General features: G+C 46.7%; 1 protein-coding gene and 1 long non-coding RNA gene across 18 annotated transcripts in view; one reads left to right on the plus strand and one right to left on the minus strand.

The window, feature by feature from the left end:
* The first annotated feature begins 7 nt into the window (after window positions 1-7).
* LOC307182819 lies at window positions 8-19141 on the plus strand. 3 transcript variants are annotated; one of them, XR_013827268.1, is made up of 7 exons: window positions 8-836; window positions 2231-3218; window positions 3566-7463; window positions 9019-9143; window positions 10683-15801; window positions 17034-17120; window positions 19031-19131. It is a non-coding gene; the product is annotated as an uncharacterized lncRNA (long non-coding RNA). The 3 variants fall into 3 exon arrangements; XR_013827269.1 differs by lacking the exon at window positions 19031-19131 and having other exon boundaries at window positions 10683-14733; window positions 15694-15801; window positions 17034-17093; XR_013827267.1 differs by lacking the exon at window positions 17034-17120 and having other exon boundaries at window positions 19031-19141.
* FRMD4A (FERM domain containing 4A) overlaps window positions 12626-19812 on the minus strand; it is a gene marked incomplete at its 3' end in the record, with an annotated part of 767390 nt that continues 760203 nt past the window's right edge. For all 15 annotated transcript variants that reach the window (XM_079914365.1, XM_079914366.1, XM_079914358.1 and 12 more), the window contains one exon: window positions 12626-12764. In XM_079914365.1, coding sequence (XP_079770491.1) covers window positions 12662-12764 — 103 coding nt within the window. The remainder of the gene's footprint in view (window positions 12765-19812) is intronic.

Here is a 19812-nt window from a genome sequence, read left to right on the forward strand (position 1 = left end):
GAACACCATCACGGCAACTGGTTTTCATCACACACTCTGCAGTTGGATTGGCTGAGTTTTAACTACGCAGTAGTCCTGGAATGGTTAACAGTAACCTTAAAATCTTTTGAAATTTAAAAATAAGTTCTGGTGGTGTGGACCAACTGGGGGAGTGCAGTGTGGGCGGCGGCAGCTGTGGTGTGCGCCGAGCCCGTTCAGGATTCTGGGACCACGCTCATTTAGAAAAAGTGTTTTTTACATTTACCAGAACAGTTTCTCGTGAAAGCATTGGTTATTATTTTTCCACGAACTCTTACGCAGCTTGTCCAGACTACTCCTTGTGTTGATGGTAATGGTTACTCTGTTTAACTAGGCCACTTCCTTTTGTTTAGTCTGTCCTCTCTGTCCTTAAGCGCCAGCTTTGAAATAATTGTCAGCCTTCTCACAGCATTCAAGGTGAACACACTGCTTTGACCACGGACGGCAGCTAAGAAGGTTTGAGCTGCTTCCTGAGCGTCGTTGGTGATCACACATGCAGTCACCGAGCTTCCTGCCACCACAGTCCAGTCACTGGCTCTCCTTGCCCTCTGCACGCCCAGATTTTACAGCTTGCCGAAACCAAATTGCCTTTGCTCTCCAACTGCCCTTCCCCTGAGGCTTAGGAGACACCATAAACCATGAGTGTTGTCGTCGGAGCCTGGTTTCGAGATTCTGCCATCCTGTGAAGTGGGAGGATTAAAGTTGTAGCTTTGAAACGTTTTGACCACAACTCACACACAACAGTAACAAGTGTGTGGACACCCAGTATTCCTTGCGTATGTGCATATGTAACAGAAGCACTGACCATACCATGTGCGGTACGTTCTTATGTTTTCTTTTCTGTTGTGTTTCTTATTTAAAAAAAAACATGCTGGTGGTGACCCTCTCAAGTGGCTCACAGCTCATTAATATGTTGTGACCAGCAGTTTGAAAACCACAGATTAAAAGGAGTTATCAGTTATGGAATGAAATGACCTGGTGGATAAATTCAGGGCAACAGGACTCTACTTCTTTTTTATTGTTTTAATACAAAGAGAGAGACCACTTAGCTCTCAAGGTTAATGTGAAATTTAGCAGATGATAAAACCTCAAGTACTTCAAATGTTAAATACTTTTGAAGTAATAATTCTTATTCAAATGGGGAGACTTGGCCATAGAAGAAGCACCAGGACAAGCCTCATATAATCCTTCTGTAAGAAATTTGGCAGTAAAGATAGGTACAACCTTGGGCTGGCTGTACTCTGTGTACAGCAAGAATAAATAAGATACTGTAAAGTAAGTAAGAGGTTGTTTAAAAGCATGAGTTAAGGTTGGGGCAGAGATAGCAGGAGTCAGGTATTATTAATCAGTTACCCATTGAAGGTTTGTTTAGCCCTTTGAAGATTATTTCCTGAGAGGGCTAGATTACATTTCCTTTATTGTAAATTTTTTTATTGAAATGTAACATATACAGAAAAGTGCATAAATCAGAAGAGTACCATATCATAACTTTTTTCAAAGTGAACATCTCCCAAAGTAACTAGCATCCAAGTCAGGAAAGATAATGTTATTAATGCCCCAGAAATCTCTTCGCGCCTCATTCTAGTCAGAGCCATGGTCCTGATTTTCATCAGGACATTTTCATCACCCCAAAGAGAAACCTGGTACCCATTAGTAGCCATTCCCTGGATGAGTTAGTTGGCTTGTTTTGTTTTCTTTTTTTTTTTGTTTTCTTTTCTTTTTGCAGTACGCGGGCCTGTCACTGTTGTGGCCTCTCCCGTTGCGGAGCACAGGCTCCGGACGTGCAGGCTTAGCGGCCATGGCTCACGGGCCCAGCTGCTCCGCGGCATGTGGGATCTTCCTGGACCGGGGCACGAACCCATGTCCCCTGCATTGGCAGGCGGACTCTCAACCACTGCGCCACCAGGGGAGCCCCTGTTTTCTTTTTGAATTTTATTTTATTTGTTTTTTATCTAGCAGGTTCTTATTATCTATTTTATACATATTAGTGTATACATGTCAATCCCAATCTCCCAATTCATCCCACCACCAACAACCCGGCCTGCCCCGCCACTTTCCCCCCTTGGTGTCCATACGTTTGTTCTCTACATCTGTGTCTCAATTTCTGCCCTGCAAACCGGTTCATCTGTACCATTTTTCTAGGTTCCACATATATGCTTTAATATATGATATTTTTTTTTCTCTTTCTGTCTGACTTCACTCTGTATGACAGTCTCTAGGTCCATCCACATCTCTACAAAGATCAATGGAACAGGATAGAAAGCCCAGAGATAAACCCATGCACCTACGGTCAACTAATCTATGACAAAGGAGGCAAGAATATACAATGGAGAAAAGACAGTCTCTTCAGTAAGTGGTGTTGGGAAAACTGGACAGCTACATGTAAAAGAATGAAATTAGAACATTCCCTAACACCATGCACAAAAATAAACTCAAAATGTATTAGACTGGACACTATAAAACTCCTAGAGGAAAACATAGGAAGAACACTCTTTGACATAAATCACGGCAAGATCTTTTTTGATCCACCTCCTAGAGTAATGGAAATAAAAACAAAAGTAAACAAATGGGGCCTAATGAAACTTAAAAGCTTTTGCACAGCAAAGGAAACCGTAAACAAGACGCAAAGACAACCCTCAGAGTGGGAGAAAATATTTGCAAACGAAGCAACTGACAAAGGATTAATCTCCAAAATATATACAAGCAGCTCATGCAGCTCAATATCAAAAAAACAACCCAAGCAAAAAATGGGCAGAAGACCTAAATAGACATTTCTCCAAAGAAGACATACACATGGCCAAGAAGCACATGAAAAGCTGCTCAACATCACTAATTATTAGAGAACTGCAAATCAAAACTACCATGAGGTGTCACCTCACACCAGTTAGAATGGGAATCATCAGAAAGTCTACAAACAATGAATGCTGGAGAGGGTGTGGAGAAAAGGGAACCCTCTTGCACTGTTGGTGGGAATGTATATTGATACAGCCACTATGGAGAACAGTATGGAGGTTCCTTAAGAAACTAAAAATAGAATTACCATATGACCCAGCAATCCCACTCCTGGGCATATACCCAGAGGAAACCATAATTCAAAAAGACACATGCACCCCAATGTTCACTGCAGCAGTATTTACAATAGCCAGGTCATGGAAGCAACCTAAATGCCCATCGACAGACAAATGGAAAAAGAGGATGTGGTACGTAGATACAATAGTTCTTTATATAGTCTGGCTATGAGTCCTATGTTAGATATATATAATACAAATACTCCCACCCTGTGGCTTGCCTTTATGCAGGGTTTTCTATGCATAGGGGAAATAATCTTGTAAGTAGCTCAGGCATAACCTTTGTCAGCTATCTTTGCCAGATAGATTTTATAAAAAATCATGTGAATCTTAAATAACATAACCTTTTCATAGTGGCGTGCCTGAGTGTGGGATTTGAGAGAAGAGGAAGTCGTGTGAGTTTTTGTACTTTTGTCAAACTGTATAGTTTTATGAGATTACTGTTTCATTAAGACTTGGTTTGTATTTTTCTTCTTTAGGTCTGCAAGTTTATGGGCCGTATATGTATGGTGTGGACACTGCCAGCTGCTTACCCTGTTTTCATTCTCCTCCTTTGCCAACAGAGCCCTACTTTGTGCAGAGCTGCAGTGAGCACAGTAAAAGCTACTTGCTCTCCTGGGACCCTTTAAAGTTAGAGTTGGTTTTGTGACAGGTTCTGCCAATAAATATGGATAGAAGTCTTTTGGGTGGGACTTCCAGGAAACCTGTTGCTTTTCTAAAAAAGAAAAAAAAAAAAGAGATAGACTTAGTATAGACTTAGTTAACAAAAATGTCGCCCTTTCTCTCTTCTTTCCTAAAAAGTGGTCATGATGCTTCAGTGCTTTGCAGCCATCCTGCAGTCTTGATGGTGGGAGACCCATGCTAGAGATGGTGGAGTCAGTTCTTTAATGGCATCGTGGGCATCGTTGTGCAAACCTTGAACCACTGTATTAGGGTTCTCCAGAGAAACAGACCTACAAGGAAATTGTTTATATGGAATTGATTCCTTTGATTATGGAGGCTGAGAAGTCCCATGATCTGCTGTCTGCAAACAGGAGAGCCAGTGGTGTAAATTCCAGTCTGAAACCAAAGGCTGGAGATCCAGGAGAGCCTATGGGAAGTCCCACTTTGAGGGAGGGAGAGGACCAGCGTTCCAGCTCCACGGTCAGGCAGAGAGAGCAGCTTCTCCCTTACCCCACCTCTTGTTCTGTTCAGGCCCTCGACAGATTGGATGAGGCCCGTCCACACTGGAGAGCAATCTTTTACTCAGTCCACCGATTCAGATGTTCATCTCCTCCACAAACACCCTCACAGATACACCCAGAGTAACGTTTAACCAGACATCTGGGCACCCGACTCGCAGTCAAGTTGACCCATAAAATTAACCATCACAGCTGCCTTCCTCTGGGCCTCATGTTCTGTGAGGACAGTATTGGGTAAGCTCCTGCCGTTGTGTTTCCATATACTCTGCAGAATTCAGTCCCTAAGCAATATATGCGTTACTCAGATGTCTCAGCTTTCAGAACCATTGAGGTGTGTAGCAAGTGTGTCCCGGTGCCCTGAGGTCCCGTCTGCCCCAACGGGAGCAAGACCTGACTCTGCCACGTCCACATCCTACTATGTATGATACACGTAAGTGTAACTGTTAACGGGAATGAGCTCTGGATATCGGCACCAGGTCATTTCAACTGCAGAAAAGCCATGAACCAAACGGACGTTAAAGGCAGTTCAGAGACAGCCAGGCTTCAGAGCAGACAGAGGTCTGGCCTGTGGTGGAGATTCTTGTCACTCCGTTGGACAGAGGCATCTAGCTCTTGTTCTCTCGTGTTGCTGCCACATCTCCCTTAGCCTTAGAAATGACTGAGAGGAGTACACTCCTGAAAACCTCTACGGATGGGAAAGGTGTTTGAGAAAATGCACGATTGTGCTTTCATTTGGGGGGAAAGTATCTTTTTTTCAAAATTAATTAATTTGTTTTTGGCTGCGTTGGGTCTTCGTTGCTGCGTGTGGGCTTTCTCTAGTTGTGGCGAGCGGGGGCGGCTTCTCGTTGTGGTGTGCGGGCTTCTCATTGCGGTGTCTTTTCGTTGCAGAGCACGGGTTCTAGGCACATGGGCTTCAGTAGTTGTGCACACGGGCTCAGCAGTTGTGGCTCGTGGGCTCTAGAGCGCAGGCTCAGTAGTTGTGGTGCACGGGCTTAGTTGCTCCGCGGCATGTGGGATCTTCCCGGACCAGGGCTGGAACCCGTGTCCCCTGCATCGGCAGGTGGATTCTTAACCACTGCGCCACCCGGGAAGTCCCGGGGGAAAGTATCTTGATATTGCTTCTACCTGTTATCACCACGGTCCCTTCTAGAACAGTAACTCACATTATGCTAACGTGGGCTGAAAGGGTACATGTGTTTTTTGCAAAATTATAAAAAATTGTGCTTGCCTCTCCCGTGGCACCTGCCACGCCCTGCTTCGGGATGAGACCCTGCTAACCACCTTTCTCCTTTGGTGACTGGCTTTCTGTTGGGTTCTACCGATGGTGGGCCACAAGGGAGATGGGAACCCCGAGGAGGGAAGAAGGGGCCTGTTCCTCGATGTTTGCTTCCTGTCCCTGACGGTGGTGGCCCAGCTGCGGGTCGCAGCCCAGCAGTGACAGTTCATTCCTGGAGGAGGTGGTCCTGGCCTGCAGGATTGCCACACTTTCATAGAACCAGCTTTGCCTCGAAAATTGCAGCGCCGTCAGCCCGGTGCCCCTTTCAGACATTTGTATCCCGGCTCCGTGAGGTCCTGCCAAGTCCCGAGGCACCGGTACCAGCTGCGCGGTGTCCACGCCTCAGAGGTTTGACTCCCAGCTCCGCTTCTAGGTTTTCAAAGTCCCTTCTCTGTTCCCCAGCCCTGAGGGTGCTGGCTGCTTCCCTTGGTTATCATCTCTGTCACCTCTTCAGTATCCTGTTAACAACCCTTGATATTCAACCCTTTCTGTTAAAATAACTGGCATGGTCTTGGCCTCCTGATTGAACAGGCAGCCGGATTTGCAGTTCCTGCGTGAGGGGGAATGAGGCCGGGTCCTCTCCCGGCACCCCCAGCTCAGATTGGCTTCCCACTGGCACGTGTGGCCTTTGCTCCTAGATCCTGGGATTCACCCCAAGCGTGGAGAACTAAGACGATGGAGAAACGGGTATCTCACCTCCTGTCCGGTCGTGCAGTCCTGTCTCCTTCATTCCCACTCTGCTCTTCCTCAGTCTCTTCAAGACCTTCTGTCCACTCAGTCTTCTGCTCTCTGCTACTGCATCGTCACCTTCTTGGCTTTGCTTTGCTGTGTAGTCCATCTAGATCCCATTGTCACCACTTCACTTAATCACCAGGACCGTCTACTCTCCTGCCCTGTTGTCCTCCGGCCACACTGCACTACACAGCCTGGGCCTGGCACGTTCCATCTGTCCCCTCCCGCGCCCACTAGCAGGTGCCACTGGAGGGAGTTCACATGCCAAGCATCGGGTGTCACCTGGGCCCCAAGTGATGCCTGGAGGGCGTTCTCCACCTCCTCTCCTCTCGGGGCTGTTCTCACCTGTGACTCTGCTCCAGCCCGACCCTGCCCTCCTTTCCTGTCTCACCTGGAGGATGGCCTCACCTGTCTTTTCTCACACCGGGTTGAGTATGGAGGCAAAGCTTCAGGTCTGTTTCCCACACTCACCACCTGTTCTTACCTTACTTGGAGGAGAAGGGGTTGCTCCTCCTGTCATGGGCTAGATCTTCCGCTGACCGACCTTGCTTACCCAATACTGTCCTCATGACACGTCTTCTAATGTGCCATGTTAATTTGCTTTCATTTTCCCCCGCCTCCTTCTACTCCCAGGAGGATATATATCTTCTAAGGGCAGGGATTTCACATCCATGTGGTTGACCATGAGATGAGAAAGAAAGTCATCATGGTTGATTCCAGGGGTTTTGGCCTGAGCCCTGGAAGATTGGAGTTGCCTCTGACTCAGCTGAGGAAGGTCATTAATGGAGCAGGTTTGGAGGGAACGTCAGAGATTCAGTCTGGATGTGTTAGCACGTTAGACATCCATGTGGAGCTGTTGAGTGGGCTGGAGGATTGTACCAGTTTTAGAGCTGAGGTCAGGGTACTGGGAGAAACACAGGTGTCCTCAGCATAAGACACTTAGAACCATGGACAAGATGAGAGCTACAGGAAGTGACTGTGGATGGTAAAGAGGAGGCCTTGAACTGAGCTCTGGGGCACTCTGGCACCCAGACCTCGGGCAGATGAAGAAAACCCTCAAGGAGACTGGCAGGAGGAGCCCTGACTGTGATAAGGAGGAAAACCTGGAGGACACGCTGTCCTGGATTCCAGTGGCAAGAGTGTTTCCATGAAGGACGTGACAGGGACCAGCTGTGCCCATTGCTACTGGTAAGTCACATAGCACGCGAACAGAGGATTAACCATCGGATTTGGCCTTGTGGGGAGGCATCCTTGACCTTGACAAGAGAGGTTTTGGTAGAGTGGGAGGAATGGAAGCATGATTGGAGGGGGTTTGATAGAAAATGGATGAATGAGTGAAAAACAAAAGGAACCTACTCTTCTGTGGGGATAAAAATGTATGGACAGAAAAATGGGGTTTTCTGATTTAAAAAAAAAATCTTGGTGCAATTGCACGCACACGGGCCCTATCGGCTAACCTGCCCACTGTTTATACTCCTGAATTGCAGCCCAGGTCCTTCAGCTGTTACCTGAACAGATAGTGACTGTGCTGGGGGTGTGATTTTGTGCAAGGCAGAGAGGTTATACCACTGCACGTCCTTTCACCTTTTCTCTGCCATCTCTGACCAGGCAGCTCCTTGAATGAGAGATGAGTGAGGGATCCCATTTACACACTTGCTGACCTCTTATCCATGGGGCTCATTTTACTCTCTTCCTTCTATCTGTTTAATGCTGGTGACCTCATTTCCCCTTATGTCGTGGTCGTGTGCCTGTTTGTTTAGTCCACAAGAATGTAAGGTTTTGAAGACCTGGACCCATCACACAATATGGAGTGAATGACTGGCTTCAACAGTGGACCCCTGCCTGCTTGCTAGCCCACATCAGGGGCTCTCTGATATTCCTCTTTTTAGAGAGAATTTTGTGTCTGAGCCTTTTTGAACTGGTATTCTGGGAGTAAGTAAGGAGAGGCCTGGCTGTTTCTAGTGCTTTCAACGGCAATCAGGTATTTACTGTGTTCCTTAATAACCAAAATAATGACTGTTTGGAATTGCCTTGTTGACACAACGTAAGGGGAGTGCTCGCGTGCGTGCGTGTGTGTGTGTGTGTGTGTGTGTGTGTGTGTGTGTATGGGTGGTGAAAGGTAGGAGGGAGTGGGAAAGAAACGGGAATGTCCCAGCGTCCTGTGGGCCAGCTGCTTTCACGTGATAGAGCTTAAAAGGATATAGATTTCTTTCCTGAGCGGCGACATATTTACATGGAAAAGGCTTAACAGAAGATCCTATTTGTTTGCAATCAGTGTTGATCACCTCGGTACAGAGGCCCTCGCTGCTTTGCCAAGGACAGGCTTAGGAAGTATAAGATGCTGTCCTGATGGGCCTGCTTCCAGATGTGCTTCAGGTTCTCAATGGCTTGTTTCCATTTTTGGCAGGGGTTAACCCACACTGGTGGCAAATGCTTCAGCAAGGCTTTCCATCCCGGGATGCTCTTGGCTGCCAGATTTCTAGTTTCATGCTAGTGAAGAGATGCAGTGTGGGTTAGGGGGCCAGGGATGTAGTTGCAGCAAAAGCTCCGCTGAAGTAAGCCAGTCCCCGATTTGCCCATCAGTGTGGGCTTTTTGTGCCTGCAGGCCCAGCGGGCTGTTGCTTTGGTGATAGGATTTAGAGGGTGGGTGACAAGAGTTTGAGCTGTGGTACGAACAGCAGTGGTAGTAAAGAGCCTGAGCTTCCTGCCTGTCTCCACAGTTGGCCCTTTTTGTCCTACACAGAACCAGGGACCACAGGGGACAGAGACTAAGGACAACGACCTCCAGAGCCCAGATGCCCTCGGTGTTTCTTCCACGTGGCACTGTCCTGTGGGAACAGTACCCAGCCTAGCACATACTGCACACAGGTAACTATTTGTCACGAGCAGTGATACAGATACTAAAATAGCATCCTAACAAGGGCTGACCTCTCATCTCAAATCCTTTTTGTAGTAGGAGGAATACGTAACAATATATTTGTATAATTAAAAAAGGAAACTAGAATAAGAGGGAATTAGCCTCTACTAAACAAACCAAGCTTGTCTACATGATGGAGTAAGCCACTGAGAATATCGTCTATATAGACTGACTTTAAAAAAGGAGCCCGATGGGGCACAGGCAACTGAATGAGAGATCCCTGGAGCATGCGTGTTTATCACTTAGAAACAAACAGAATGTCCAAGAGGCAACTGAGATCTTTTCATTTTGAAAATGCTTTAATAAGTGTTGACAACACTGTTTTGCAAAATGTAAAGGTACTATACAAATTCTTAATACAAAAAGAATAAATTAAAAGCAGATTTCTTTTTAATTCTGCAACTTTGTCTACAACATACATCTTTGTCATTGATTACAGTTGAACAGAATCCAGTAAAGTCATTTTACATGCTCTACAAATCAGTTTCAGGAGCAACCTAATCCTTTCTTCCCCATTATTAAACTAGAGTCCATTTTACACGACTTGTAATAAACTATTGACATTAATGTATATGTAAAACTTTACACCTAGTTAATTAAGCAGTAACTGGTCATCTGATAGCACCTGGATGGGGTTTGCTATATGTAGAACTAAACTAATACCGAATGAAAACAACTTGGAATTTGAACGGTTTCAACACTCACCTGCATATGATCAAATTAAAAAAACCCACCTGTCTCACAACAAAGTCTGACGTAGGTGTTTTCACCAGCCTTCTGGCTAAACAGGCAGTTTCTTATACGTATCCAGACTCCTATAGGGGCTTTATATCAGACCAGGGGTTTCATATTTCATCTTAATTTGCTTTAAAGAAATAGGGGTATATAAGGAGCTTGCCAGTGCTTGTGTACAGTAACTATATCGTTTCCCACCACACTGATCATTAACCACGTCAGTCTCAAAGGACCAGCATTTTTATGTACATCCTGTAGGAACTGAACGCAGCTCAACAGTAAAACCTGTTTTACTCAATCTCCGTCTTTACTACCAGACCATCATACTGTTTGCCTGAACTGTAATTCTGCCCCGCTATCCTGCCTCCTTTCCTTTCTGCCCCCCGAATCCCACACCCAAGTGTTTAGAAAGAATTTTCGTCTCTCAGTCTTTGTAACCCAACTGGGCTAAAAATTTATCCGACTGACTTCCGACTTGATTTCAAACTACTATCCCTGTTGTATCATCCGCAGTATGTAACCTTGTCACCTCATCTATTTCCCTTTTGACTTTTCCTCTGGGACAGAGTTCAGTTTGATTATTCATGCATCTTCTTTTGGGAGAAAGAATCTGGCCCAATACAGAATGTTTCCGAATGGGGAAAGAAAAACCTGCTGTTTGTAGCTCTGACCATCAAAATAAGAGCAACACCCCTCCCCGTGTCAATCCCCAGAATCGTTTAATATCATCATAACCAATTTTATTTACCCTGCAGGGTTTACCCCTAAAGCGATCTGTGAATATTAATCCCTTCCGCAAGCTGATATCACCAACCCAGCCGTGCACAGAGCCAGGGAACCCCGGCCCTGAACCGTCCAGCCTGGCCCCAGCCTGCTGTGAGCCCCCAGAGGAATCCCACAGTGCTCTTCAAGCTGCAGCAGGGGGAGCACCGTGGGTATTTACTGATATTTCATTTTAACCAGTGGTAAGTGTCCATTCTTACCCTCTGGGTCTGGTAGAGTCTATTGTTTATTCTTGGATTACATATACATAAAAAACAAAGCTTTTTCTTGTTACGCTAAAGCTAACTTCAACTCTGCTTGCCCACAAATCTACCCCACCCCAGCTCCTGTCTCTGGCTGTCCACTGCCTTTCCAGTAGGAAGTCATTACAAGTGAGAAAAGAAATTCCCCCCCCCGCCCCGCCACTTGCGCCAATAAGCACAGCATCCCACCTCTGTGGAGACCGTGTTTGTGCCATTTGAAATAACCCAACTACGAGTGTGCACTTGTTAGTATTATAAAAGTATTTTTGAGGCCTTTGAAGATTGATGGCTTTCCAGTTGTGTGTTAAGCATAGCTCAAAACACATGTAAACGTGCAGCTCCCACACACCTTTCTTCTCTCTTCCTTTTTTGGTCCCTGCAGACCATCGGGACACATCAAGGTAGCTGATGTCGTAGGCATATGGGCCCCCTGGGAGCTGATACATTTTTTCAACCCTGCTCTGCCTGCCAGCTAGTAGACATGTGAGTACAGTCTTCCTACCTAAGGGCATAGTTGGGTTCTTGCAAGAAGTGACACGTTGGTAACCGGGTGCCATTGGATCTGAACTCTTTGTCACACAAGTGCTAACAAACAGAAAATGGGCTACGACAGTTAAACACTTGAATGGATCGCAATGTGCTTTTTCCCTTGGCTTCCCATGAAAGATCAAATGAAACACCTTGTGAGAAAAAAACAGGATACACTTTTACTGGTTGTTTTAATGAGAGAGAACCACTTTTGGCAACCATCACCTTACGTTTCCTACAAATCCCCAAAGGAAAGCAGCTTTGTGTCTTGGGCTGAACCCCCCATGCAGGCTGGGGCTAAGCGGACACTCCGCTACTCCCCGTGGGTCTGTTCTCCTTGGGGTCCAGACTCATGGAGATCCAAGTCAGCAATGCCAGCCAGGGGTCCCCCGACGTGACCATCACATTGGGTTAGTTTTCAGGCTCTCGATGGAGAGGGAGGTGGCATGTTAAGGGAGAGGGGTGAGGGGCACACGTTACAGATGGTTGACTTTCACGTGTGGGACGCAGTAGCAGTTGAGGATTTAAAAGAGATTTCATTGCAGAAAGAACGTCTTCCTCTTGGCCCCTCTTAATTTTTTGTGTGTTTTTAGTTTTTAATTTTTTAAAATCTTTGGCAGCATAACTGACTGTGATCCGTGGATGCATCTCTGACGTGTCCAGCTTCTGTTTCTGTTCTTCCTGCTCCCGCAACAGTCACTCCTCCCAGGAAGTATTTCAGCTGTCCGCTGAATACTCCCACGGGGCATGGTCTTCACCGAGTGCTTGGTGGGCCTCCAGGTGGGCCCCAGCTTTCACAGTCCTTCTGGATCACCCTGTACTTAAGTCCCCTCTCCTGGTTTCCACCAATGCCACTAGTCCACAGGAGTCCAGGCCAGCCAGCTTCCCTGATGGTTCCTGGCCAGGGGGCTGTCACGGCAGGGGGGAGCCACCAAGGTGCCATTGAGGATTGGTGCCTGGCTCTCTGGGCAAGGGAGCCAGGGGACACACAGTGGGACCGGAACCTTCCAGAATGTCTCCCCAGTCAGGTTTTTGGAGGGTGAGGGGGACGCGGAGACAGGAGAAGAAAAGTGCTGAGGGCCGAAGCTGGTGCAGGTGACACTGCGTCTGGGTAAGGCAAATGAGAGGCAGTGAGGTGATCTCAGAATGGCGTCGAGGCGGCCAGATTGAGGCCGGCTGGCTCACACGAGGGTCCCGGGCTTGGCTTTTTCTTGCCCGTACCACTGGACATCAGCTAGTTCTGGATAGAGGGAGGGATCCAGGAAACAGCTATCATTGTAGCTCCTGCAGGGAGTCCAAGGGCGAGAGGAGACAGTTAGGGGGGAACGTCACTTGGCAGTCTGCGTTCAGAAGTACGTGTCCATAGGGGCCGATAATGATCACTCGTCTTCCCCGTTCATAAGGAACCAGGCCTGCGGCAGTGCTGAGAGCACAGCAGGCTCGCGCAGACTGGAGAACATTCACACCCAGGGGACCTAAGCCTTGTACGTGTGTGGAGGGAAACGGAGCTAACACTTAAGGCAGTGGTCCTCGGGCTCGGCTGCATGTGGGACTCACCCGGGAACCCCCAAAACACCCACCGTGGAGATGCAGGTTTAATTGGTCTGGGCTGTGCTTGAGTGTCCGGAGCTTTCAGATCCCCCCACATGACTCTCCCATGCGGCCAAGGCCCAGAACCCCTCCGGCTGGAGGCCTCAGGATTCTTTTTTTTCTCAGAACACTTGCTTGCTTTGTCCTCCCTGAGATCCCAGGTGTAACCAGCGTCCACCAGATTTTTATTCTGTCCTGGAAGCACATGCGAAATGGCAGGTTTCCCTGTAGGGAAACTGAGGTGATATTTTGAATGGAGTCTTAGTGCTGTTTATTTGAAATAACATGTATTGTTGTGTGATTATCAAAAAAAGTATTGAAAGTATATAGAAAAGTGTATAGAAAAGACTTTGTAAAAAACAGACTTGCAGCTGTGCGTCACGACGCAGGTCGGGCACAGTCGTCCCTTGGTATCTGCAGGGAATTGGGTCCAAGAGCCCCCCCTGGATACCAAAGTCCGAGGATGAGCAAGTCCCTGATACAAACTGGTGCAGTACAGTTGGCCCTTCGTATCGGTGGGTTCCTCATCAGTGGATCGGAGGGCCAGCCGACTGTATTTGTTGGGAAAAACCTGAGTATAAGTGGACCTGTGCAGCTCCAATCTGTGTTGTTCAAGGGCCAGCTGTGGTCTTTGCGTATCAAGAAGCAATCACATGGATATGCTGATGCCCATGATCGTTACTAGGCATCATTATTAGGGAAAACGGCCCCTCCCCACTGATCCTGAACTAGCTCTTTGAGGGCTAAAGATCACACTTTATCTCACTGAATCTAGGAATGGGCTGGAATTTGCCCAGGAGGTGCCCAGACGCTGGTTAATCAGCCATGCGGCCTGAGGAGATGGGGTCCTACCTTCCTCTCCCTGCCCTGCGGGCCGCACGCAGCCCCTGACATGGGCATGGCTGACCTCGGGGCCCTGTGCAGGAACAGCTGCAGAGAGGCCTGGATTACCACCTGTGCTCTTCCTTTGTTTTGAGCTTCTGCTCCTAGTAACCTCTGAGTGTTCATTGGTGCTGATTCCTAAAGGGATGAAACCTGTAGGCCTTTAACCACAGCCTTCGGTTTTTGGAATAGCATTCCTGTGAGGGACACGGGTCTGTGCCTCTGAGTTAGTAGGTGTGGGTTTGTTCAAGCTGGGTTTTCAAGTTTGGCCTCCCCAGAGCACACGCCGTTTTGGGGGTAGAAATACCTATCTGGAAACAGCATCAGGACTTTCCATAAATGTCAGAAGATGATTTCCTCCCCTGCCGCTGATCTCCCCATGCCCTGTGCTACGGTTATGGCTGGGGACGGGTGGCAGGAAGAGACTCAAAGGAAAGCAGGTTTCAAGAGCGTCTTCAGGACAACCTCGTGAACCAGTTTATGACTGAGAATAAGCCATCATCGCCATTTTTCTGTTTGATTCGCTGATTTCTCTAGGAACAAGTGGATGAAGGCATTCTGGATTTCGTGAAGGTTTCTCATCTGGCTTTTAAAAAACCCATCAACGCTGGAAAACCCAAGGCCTCTGTGAGCATACCATGGCCTTTAAAGAGAGTCCTGTGCCTGGAACCCCTGAAATATATACTGGGGTTAATACACTTAAAGGTGGCTTCAGAAGCAAGGTAACATCGAGGCCCTAATTCCGGAACTGGCCCTGCCCGTCTGTCACTGTCTTCCAGTGGTAAGTAGCTGATTCCGTCCTACCCACCCTGCAAACTCTCTCTCCACCCTGATAAAACTGACCTGTGCCATCGTGCCTGAGGGATTGAGAGTCTTTTCGTGGCAAAAGGTGGTTGGATCCCACGGTGGACATACGCTGTTCATTGGGGGACAGTCCCTCCCTAACTCTGCGTCGTCCTGGTGGTGGTTCCCACCAGGGTGTCTGCCCTACCCTCACTGAGGGTGGCCAAGTGGCCCGGGGGGGGCCAGTTAGAGTCCTCTAACCCGTCACTGGTCAGAGATGGGCAAATGCCCGAGCAAGGCCAAGCAGCTTTCACACTACAGGGCTGTCCACTTCCTCCCGAGGATGTGACCGCCAGGAACAGGAAGTAGAGGCAGAGATGGAGAGAGCATGCAAGCTCCGTGCTGCCCGCAGCCACGAGGCCGGTGCGACCATGCAAAACCCGCTAGTTTGTAAAAGAACAGTAGAATCCAAATCCTGTTTCTGGAAGCTGGACTCAATGAAGGTTACATGCTCAGTGTGGAGAAGACACTTAAGGTTTTTCATTCACCTAAGTTCCAAAGAGCCTTGCTTTTCTTTTTTCCTTCTGGTTAAAAATTATCTCCCTGAAGTTTGCGTTTCTAAGAGCTGGCCTAGGTAAGAGTTCCTGGAGGAGACCAGGTGGAATATTCACAACTCAAAAGCACAGGAAAAGAATGGGAGTTCCTCCAAGAAGGACTTTACTTTCCTAAATCCAGTCTTTTACAATGTCTGCAAGCCTTCTGAGGTGAAGAAGGGATGTTTGGGGATTGATAAGAAAAAGGATAGGTAGGCTTTGAATTGCTTCTAGAGCTGCATTTCTGTTCTTGTAAGGACTAGGTTTGTAAGACAAGGACAGTTTCTAATTCCATAAGGAACTGGGTTGCAACTTGATGAATGAAGCCAACAAGATCTTTAAACTTGAACTTGTTTTTTGGACAGGGGTGGCAGCCATGGGATCCGAAGGCGACTTCTGATTTCAGGCTCCCTCCTTGTGGTTGGTCTGTCCGACTTGATTCAGGACTTGGGCAAGGACACATTGTCCTTCTGGTGAGTACCCTTTTGGTTTCTGAATTAGAATGCACTTGGTTCACATTCAAACGTGTAGTTTTCCTGAGAGCAAAACTAAAACAAAAATTGGAGGGCATGGGTCAAACACCTAACGAGAGACAACTGTCTCCAAAGCCCAAGGCTCCCGGGTAAGGATAGGGTGGTCACAGCCAAGCAAGGGTCACAACAGGTCACTGGCCACCTGCAGGAAAAGTCCATGTAATGAGACCCCGGTCATGGGCAAAGGCTGTCCACCAGGACAGAGAAGTATCCTGTGAAAGGTAAACTGTCAAACAAAACCCAAGTCCCAGCCCTAAGCTCACGCCTTAGGCTATAGAGAATATTTTCTTCATTCTAGGAAAAACTCCGCAAATGGGATCCCACTCATCTAAATGCTTTAAGGGTGCCCCCCACCCCGGCCTTAGGAACCACCCACAGCACTTCAGTGTTAAAAATTTTTTTGGTCTGTCTGCATACACAAGGACCAATCTTACTGAAGACAAACTAAAATGGCAATGGTCACCATGAGGAATGTTCCAGTTAGCCAAGATTGTTCACTTTAGAAGTGCACCTGAAAGCAAAGGCTCCCAAATCAAACAAGTGGAATGGGATACCTATTTTAATTGGCGTGAGGAAGCCTCCAGAAGGCTTCAAACTTCCCAAATAGCTTCACTGAAAGATTCATTGCAAAAGGATAATAAAGCAAAGATACAAGAGATGCCCAAAATAAGACTGTAAGACTGATGTTAACTCCTACTCTCCCCTCTCTCCACCTTGCCTCATTATACTCTCCTCCGTCTGCACTGTCTCCCCACTTTGAAGAGACCGCGTGACTGTAAACAAGGTCATCAAGTTGGTGGCCTTACGAACACCCCCTATCTGCCCTCAAAGAAGGACCCCCATTTGGGCTCTCCCAGGGTTGATGGGACTCCATGGATTCTCCTGTAACTGCTACCAGTTATTCCCTTCAACAGCCAAGGGGAAACTAAAATTAATGGAAAACCTTGCCAAATTCTGGTAGATTAGTGGAGCTATACTCTCTAAACCCCAGTTGTTCCAGAGCCTGCAGATGGGATCCTGGTAAATCTGGCAGAAGCTGGAAGGGGTGAGAATTCTGACCAGAGTCAGCTCTCCTGAATCTCTGTTTGCAGTGCCCAGTTGAGAGAAAGGTAAAACGTTCATGTCCCTTCCTTTCCAAATCCAGACCCATTGGTTGATCTTTTCTCTCCCAGGGACAGCTGTTGCCTTCTTGTTTGTCTCATTTTGTGTCCTGAGAACTTGGCTCGGCGACCGTCAGGTTGGGCAGATATAACAGGAATGTAAGTTGCACCTTACATTGGTGGATTAGTGCCCAGCCCTCAGGGGAACTAAGTCTTTCCTTCTTTTGGTCATCTTTGGGAGTGGCTCTGGAGCTTGGGAGAGTGGTGTCCTTTGCACCCTCATTGGGAATGCCTCTTGCATTCATGGGGTCTTTCAATAGGGCCAGGAATATTTACTGTTTGTCCCCCTGACAAGATATTTAAAAGGATTGTTTAAGTAGCTCTATGGTCAGAAGTTGGCCAAACTGCTGGACGCTGATATACAGAGCCCGTTAGGAACTTTTTAAAGGCTTTGTCCCCTAAGTCAAAATGAAGCTATGTACCCAGAGGGAAAGAAAAACATTTCAAAGACAAAGCTCTAAATCTAGAGCGTAGGAATCTCTTGAATTCCATCTTAGTTGAAGATCTTCTCTCTGATCTAAAGAAGCAAATAGAAGATAATGTAGTTGGATGGGCTACGATGTCATTCACGTTGCAACCCAATTCCCCGACTGTCCTTGTCTTACAGACCTAGTCTTTACAAGCACAGAGATGCAGCTCTAGAGGCAGTTCAAAGCTCACCTGTCCTTTCTGTCAATCCCCAGACATCCCTTCTTCATCTCAACAGGCTTGCAGACATTGTAAAATACCTGGATTTAAGAAAGAAAAGTCCTTCCTGGACGAAGTTCCATTTTTTCTCCTGTGCCTTTGAGTTGTGAATGTTCCACCTGGTCTCCTCCGAGAATTCTTACCTAGGCCAGCTCTTAGAAACACAAACTTCAGGCAGGTAATTACTTCAGGCAGGTAATTCTCACCAGAAGGAAAAAAAGATGGGGAAGGCTATTTGGAGCTTAGGTGAATGAAAAACCTTAAGTGTCTTCTCCACAAATAGTAATGAAAAGCGTTAGCCATCTGAGCAGGTAACCCTACCTTACTCCAACTTCCAGAAACAGGATTTGGATAAAAGTGTTCTTCTATAAACTAGTAAGTTTTGCATTATTGTACCTGTCTCATAGGTAAAATTTTAAAACAAAAGCTTTACGATCTCTGCATCTGTCTGTATGTTTATCTATGTACATTGTATGTTTGTAATGTTTTTCTACCTCTGGTATTGCCAAAATTAATTTGCAAAAGAGCATATTTAATTGGCTTAAAGCAAAATAAGCGATTATCAAATTAAGTATTCTAAAACTCTGAAATACAGCAACTTAACCCAAATGTTTTTCAAGTTCGCATGATCTAGGAAAAATCTTTAGTAAACAAAAGCTAACTTAAGTTTGTTGGTTTAATTAAAGTAGGTATGTTAAATATAGTGCATATGTACAACTTTTATTCTACCTGGGTTTATTAGTCAAATAAGTTCACGTTAGTCTCTGTTACAAAATTTGTCACCAAGGAAGAGAACTTAAGATGTTGGCTAGCTGTTTAATGCCTCGAGAAATTTTCATGACTAATCTAAACAGAATTGTTAAGAACACAGGAACAAATTTCTCACTGGGTAGAAGTTTTTTCCTGTTGATAAGCAACTGCCTCTTTTGTAGCAAAGAAATTACTTCAAAACGTCATCCCTATATGGGGCACCCCCATCATTTCTGCATAGTGACTGAGGAACTCATTTTACTGGCCAGGTAATCCGAGAACCCTGGAGAGTCCTTCTTAGGCTATACAGGCTGCATTCAGGACTCGGAGAAAAGACTAATGACATCATTAAAACCCAATTAGGAAAATTTCCTGAGACTTTGACCAAGGTGCTGTCACTGGTCCTTTTGCATCTAAGGTCCTTGCCTTTTGAAAAACCTAAGCTCACTCCCGAGGAAACAGTACCTGGCAGACCCATGCATCTGCTTCAGTCTCCATACTGTGACCCTCAAATTGCCCAACAGGACCTATTAAAAAAATGGCTAGTCACCTATTCTCTATTCCTCCTACAGGTTAAAAAGCGTATTACAGCCTGACACTGACACCCCTCATGACCTACTTCCTGGAGAATACAGCCACTGGAAAAGACCCCAACTAAAGGACTCCTGCCTCCCTCCTTGGAAAGGATCTTTTCTGGTACTGCTCGCCAGTTCCTGCACAGCTAAATTTGAAGGCATCCGGCCCACCTGAAAGGAGTAACAGGACCAGAATGAACCAGCAAAGCCACAGGTGATCTCACACTTAAGATCTCCCGGCACCAGAAGCAGACAACCTCGGACATAGATAGACAGCTATCCCAAGACAACGGGCCAGGCCTGTGTAACTTAACTTGATTTCCGCACTGTTCTCTTTACTGTGGAAATCATGATAGGGGAAGTTAACCAGACTCCTCCACTTATCTGTTTTCTCTCCGGGTTGCCCGTGTCTTCCAGGCAATTGCCAAGCGAGGTAACCTTTCAGACGCTGTATTTGTCATTTAAAACTCCGATCTGTCTGTAAGGTTGGAGACTCCCCGGTCCTTCCTGTAACCTGATTTTCCTTCTATCAATCATCCTTGGTGCCACCTTAAGCAACAGCTGAAGTCCCTTCGATGTCAGCTACAGTGTTAAACTTTTGCAGCCCGGTCTCTCAGTGCCTTATTTTTACCTTTCTCCGATCATAACTCTCCTTGCCCTGTCTGACACAAATGCCTTGTACACTGTAGTACATTTGTGCCCCCATGTTCTAAATCAGATTTCAGAGGATTTGTCTCTTACCTTCTGAAGATGTTACACTGCTTAGGTTTATTGTTCAG

The sequence above is a fragment of the Stenella coeruleoalba genome (genome assembly GCF_951394435.1).
Source record: "Stenella coeruleoalba genome assembly, chromosome: 2".
NCBI lineage: Eukaryota > Metazoa > Chordata > Mammalia > Artiodactyla > Delphinidae > Stenella > Stenella coeruleoalba.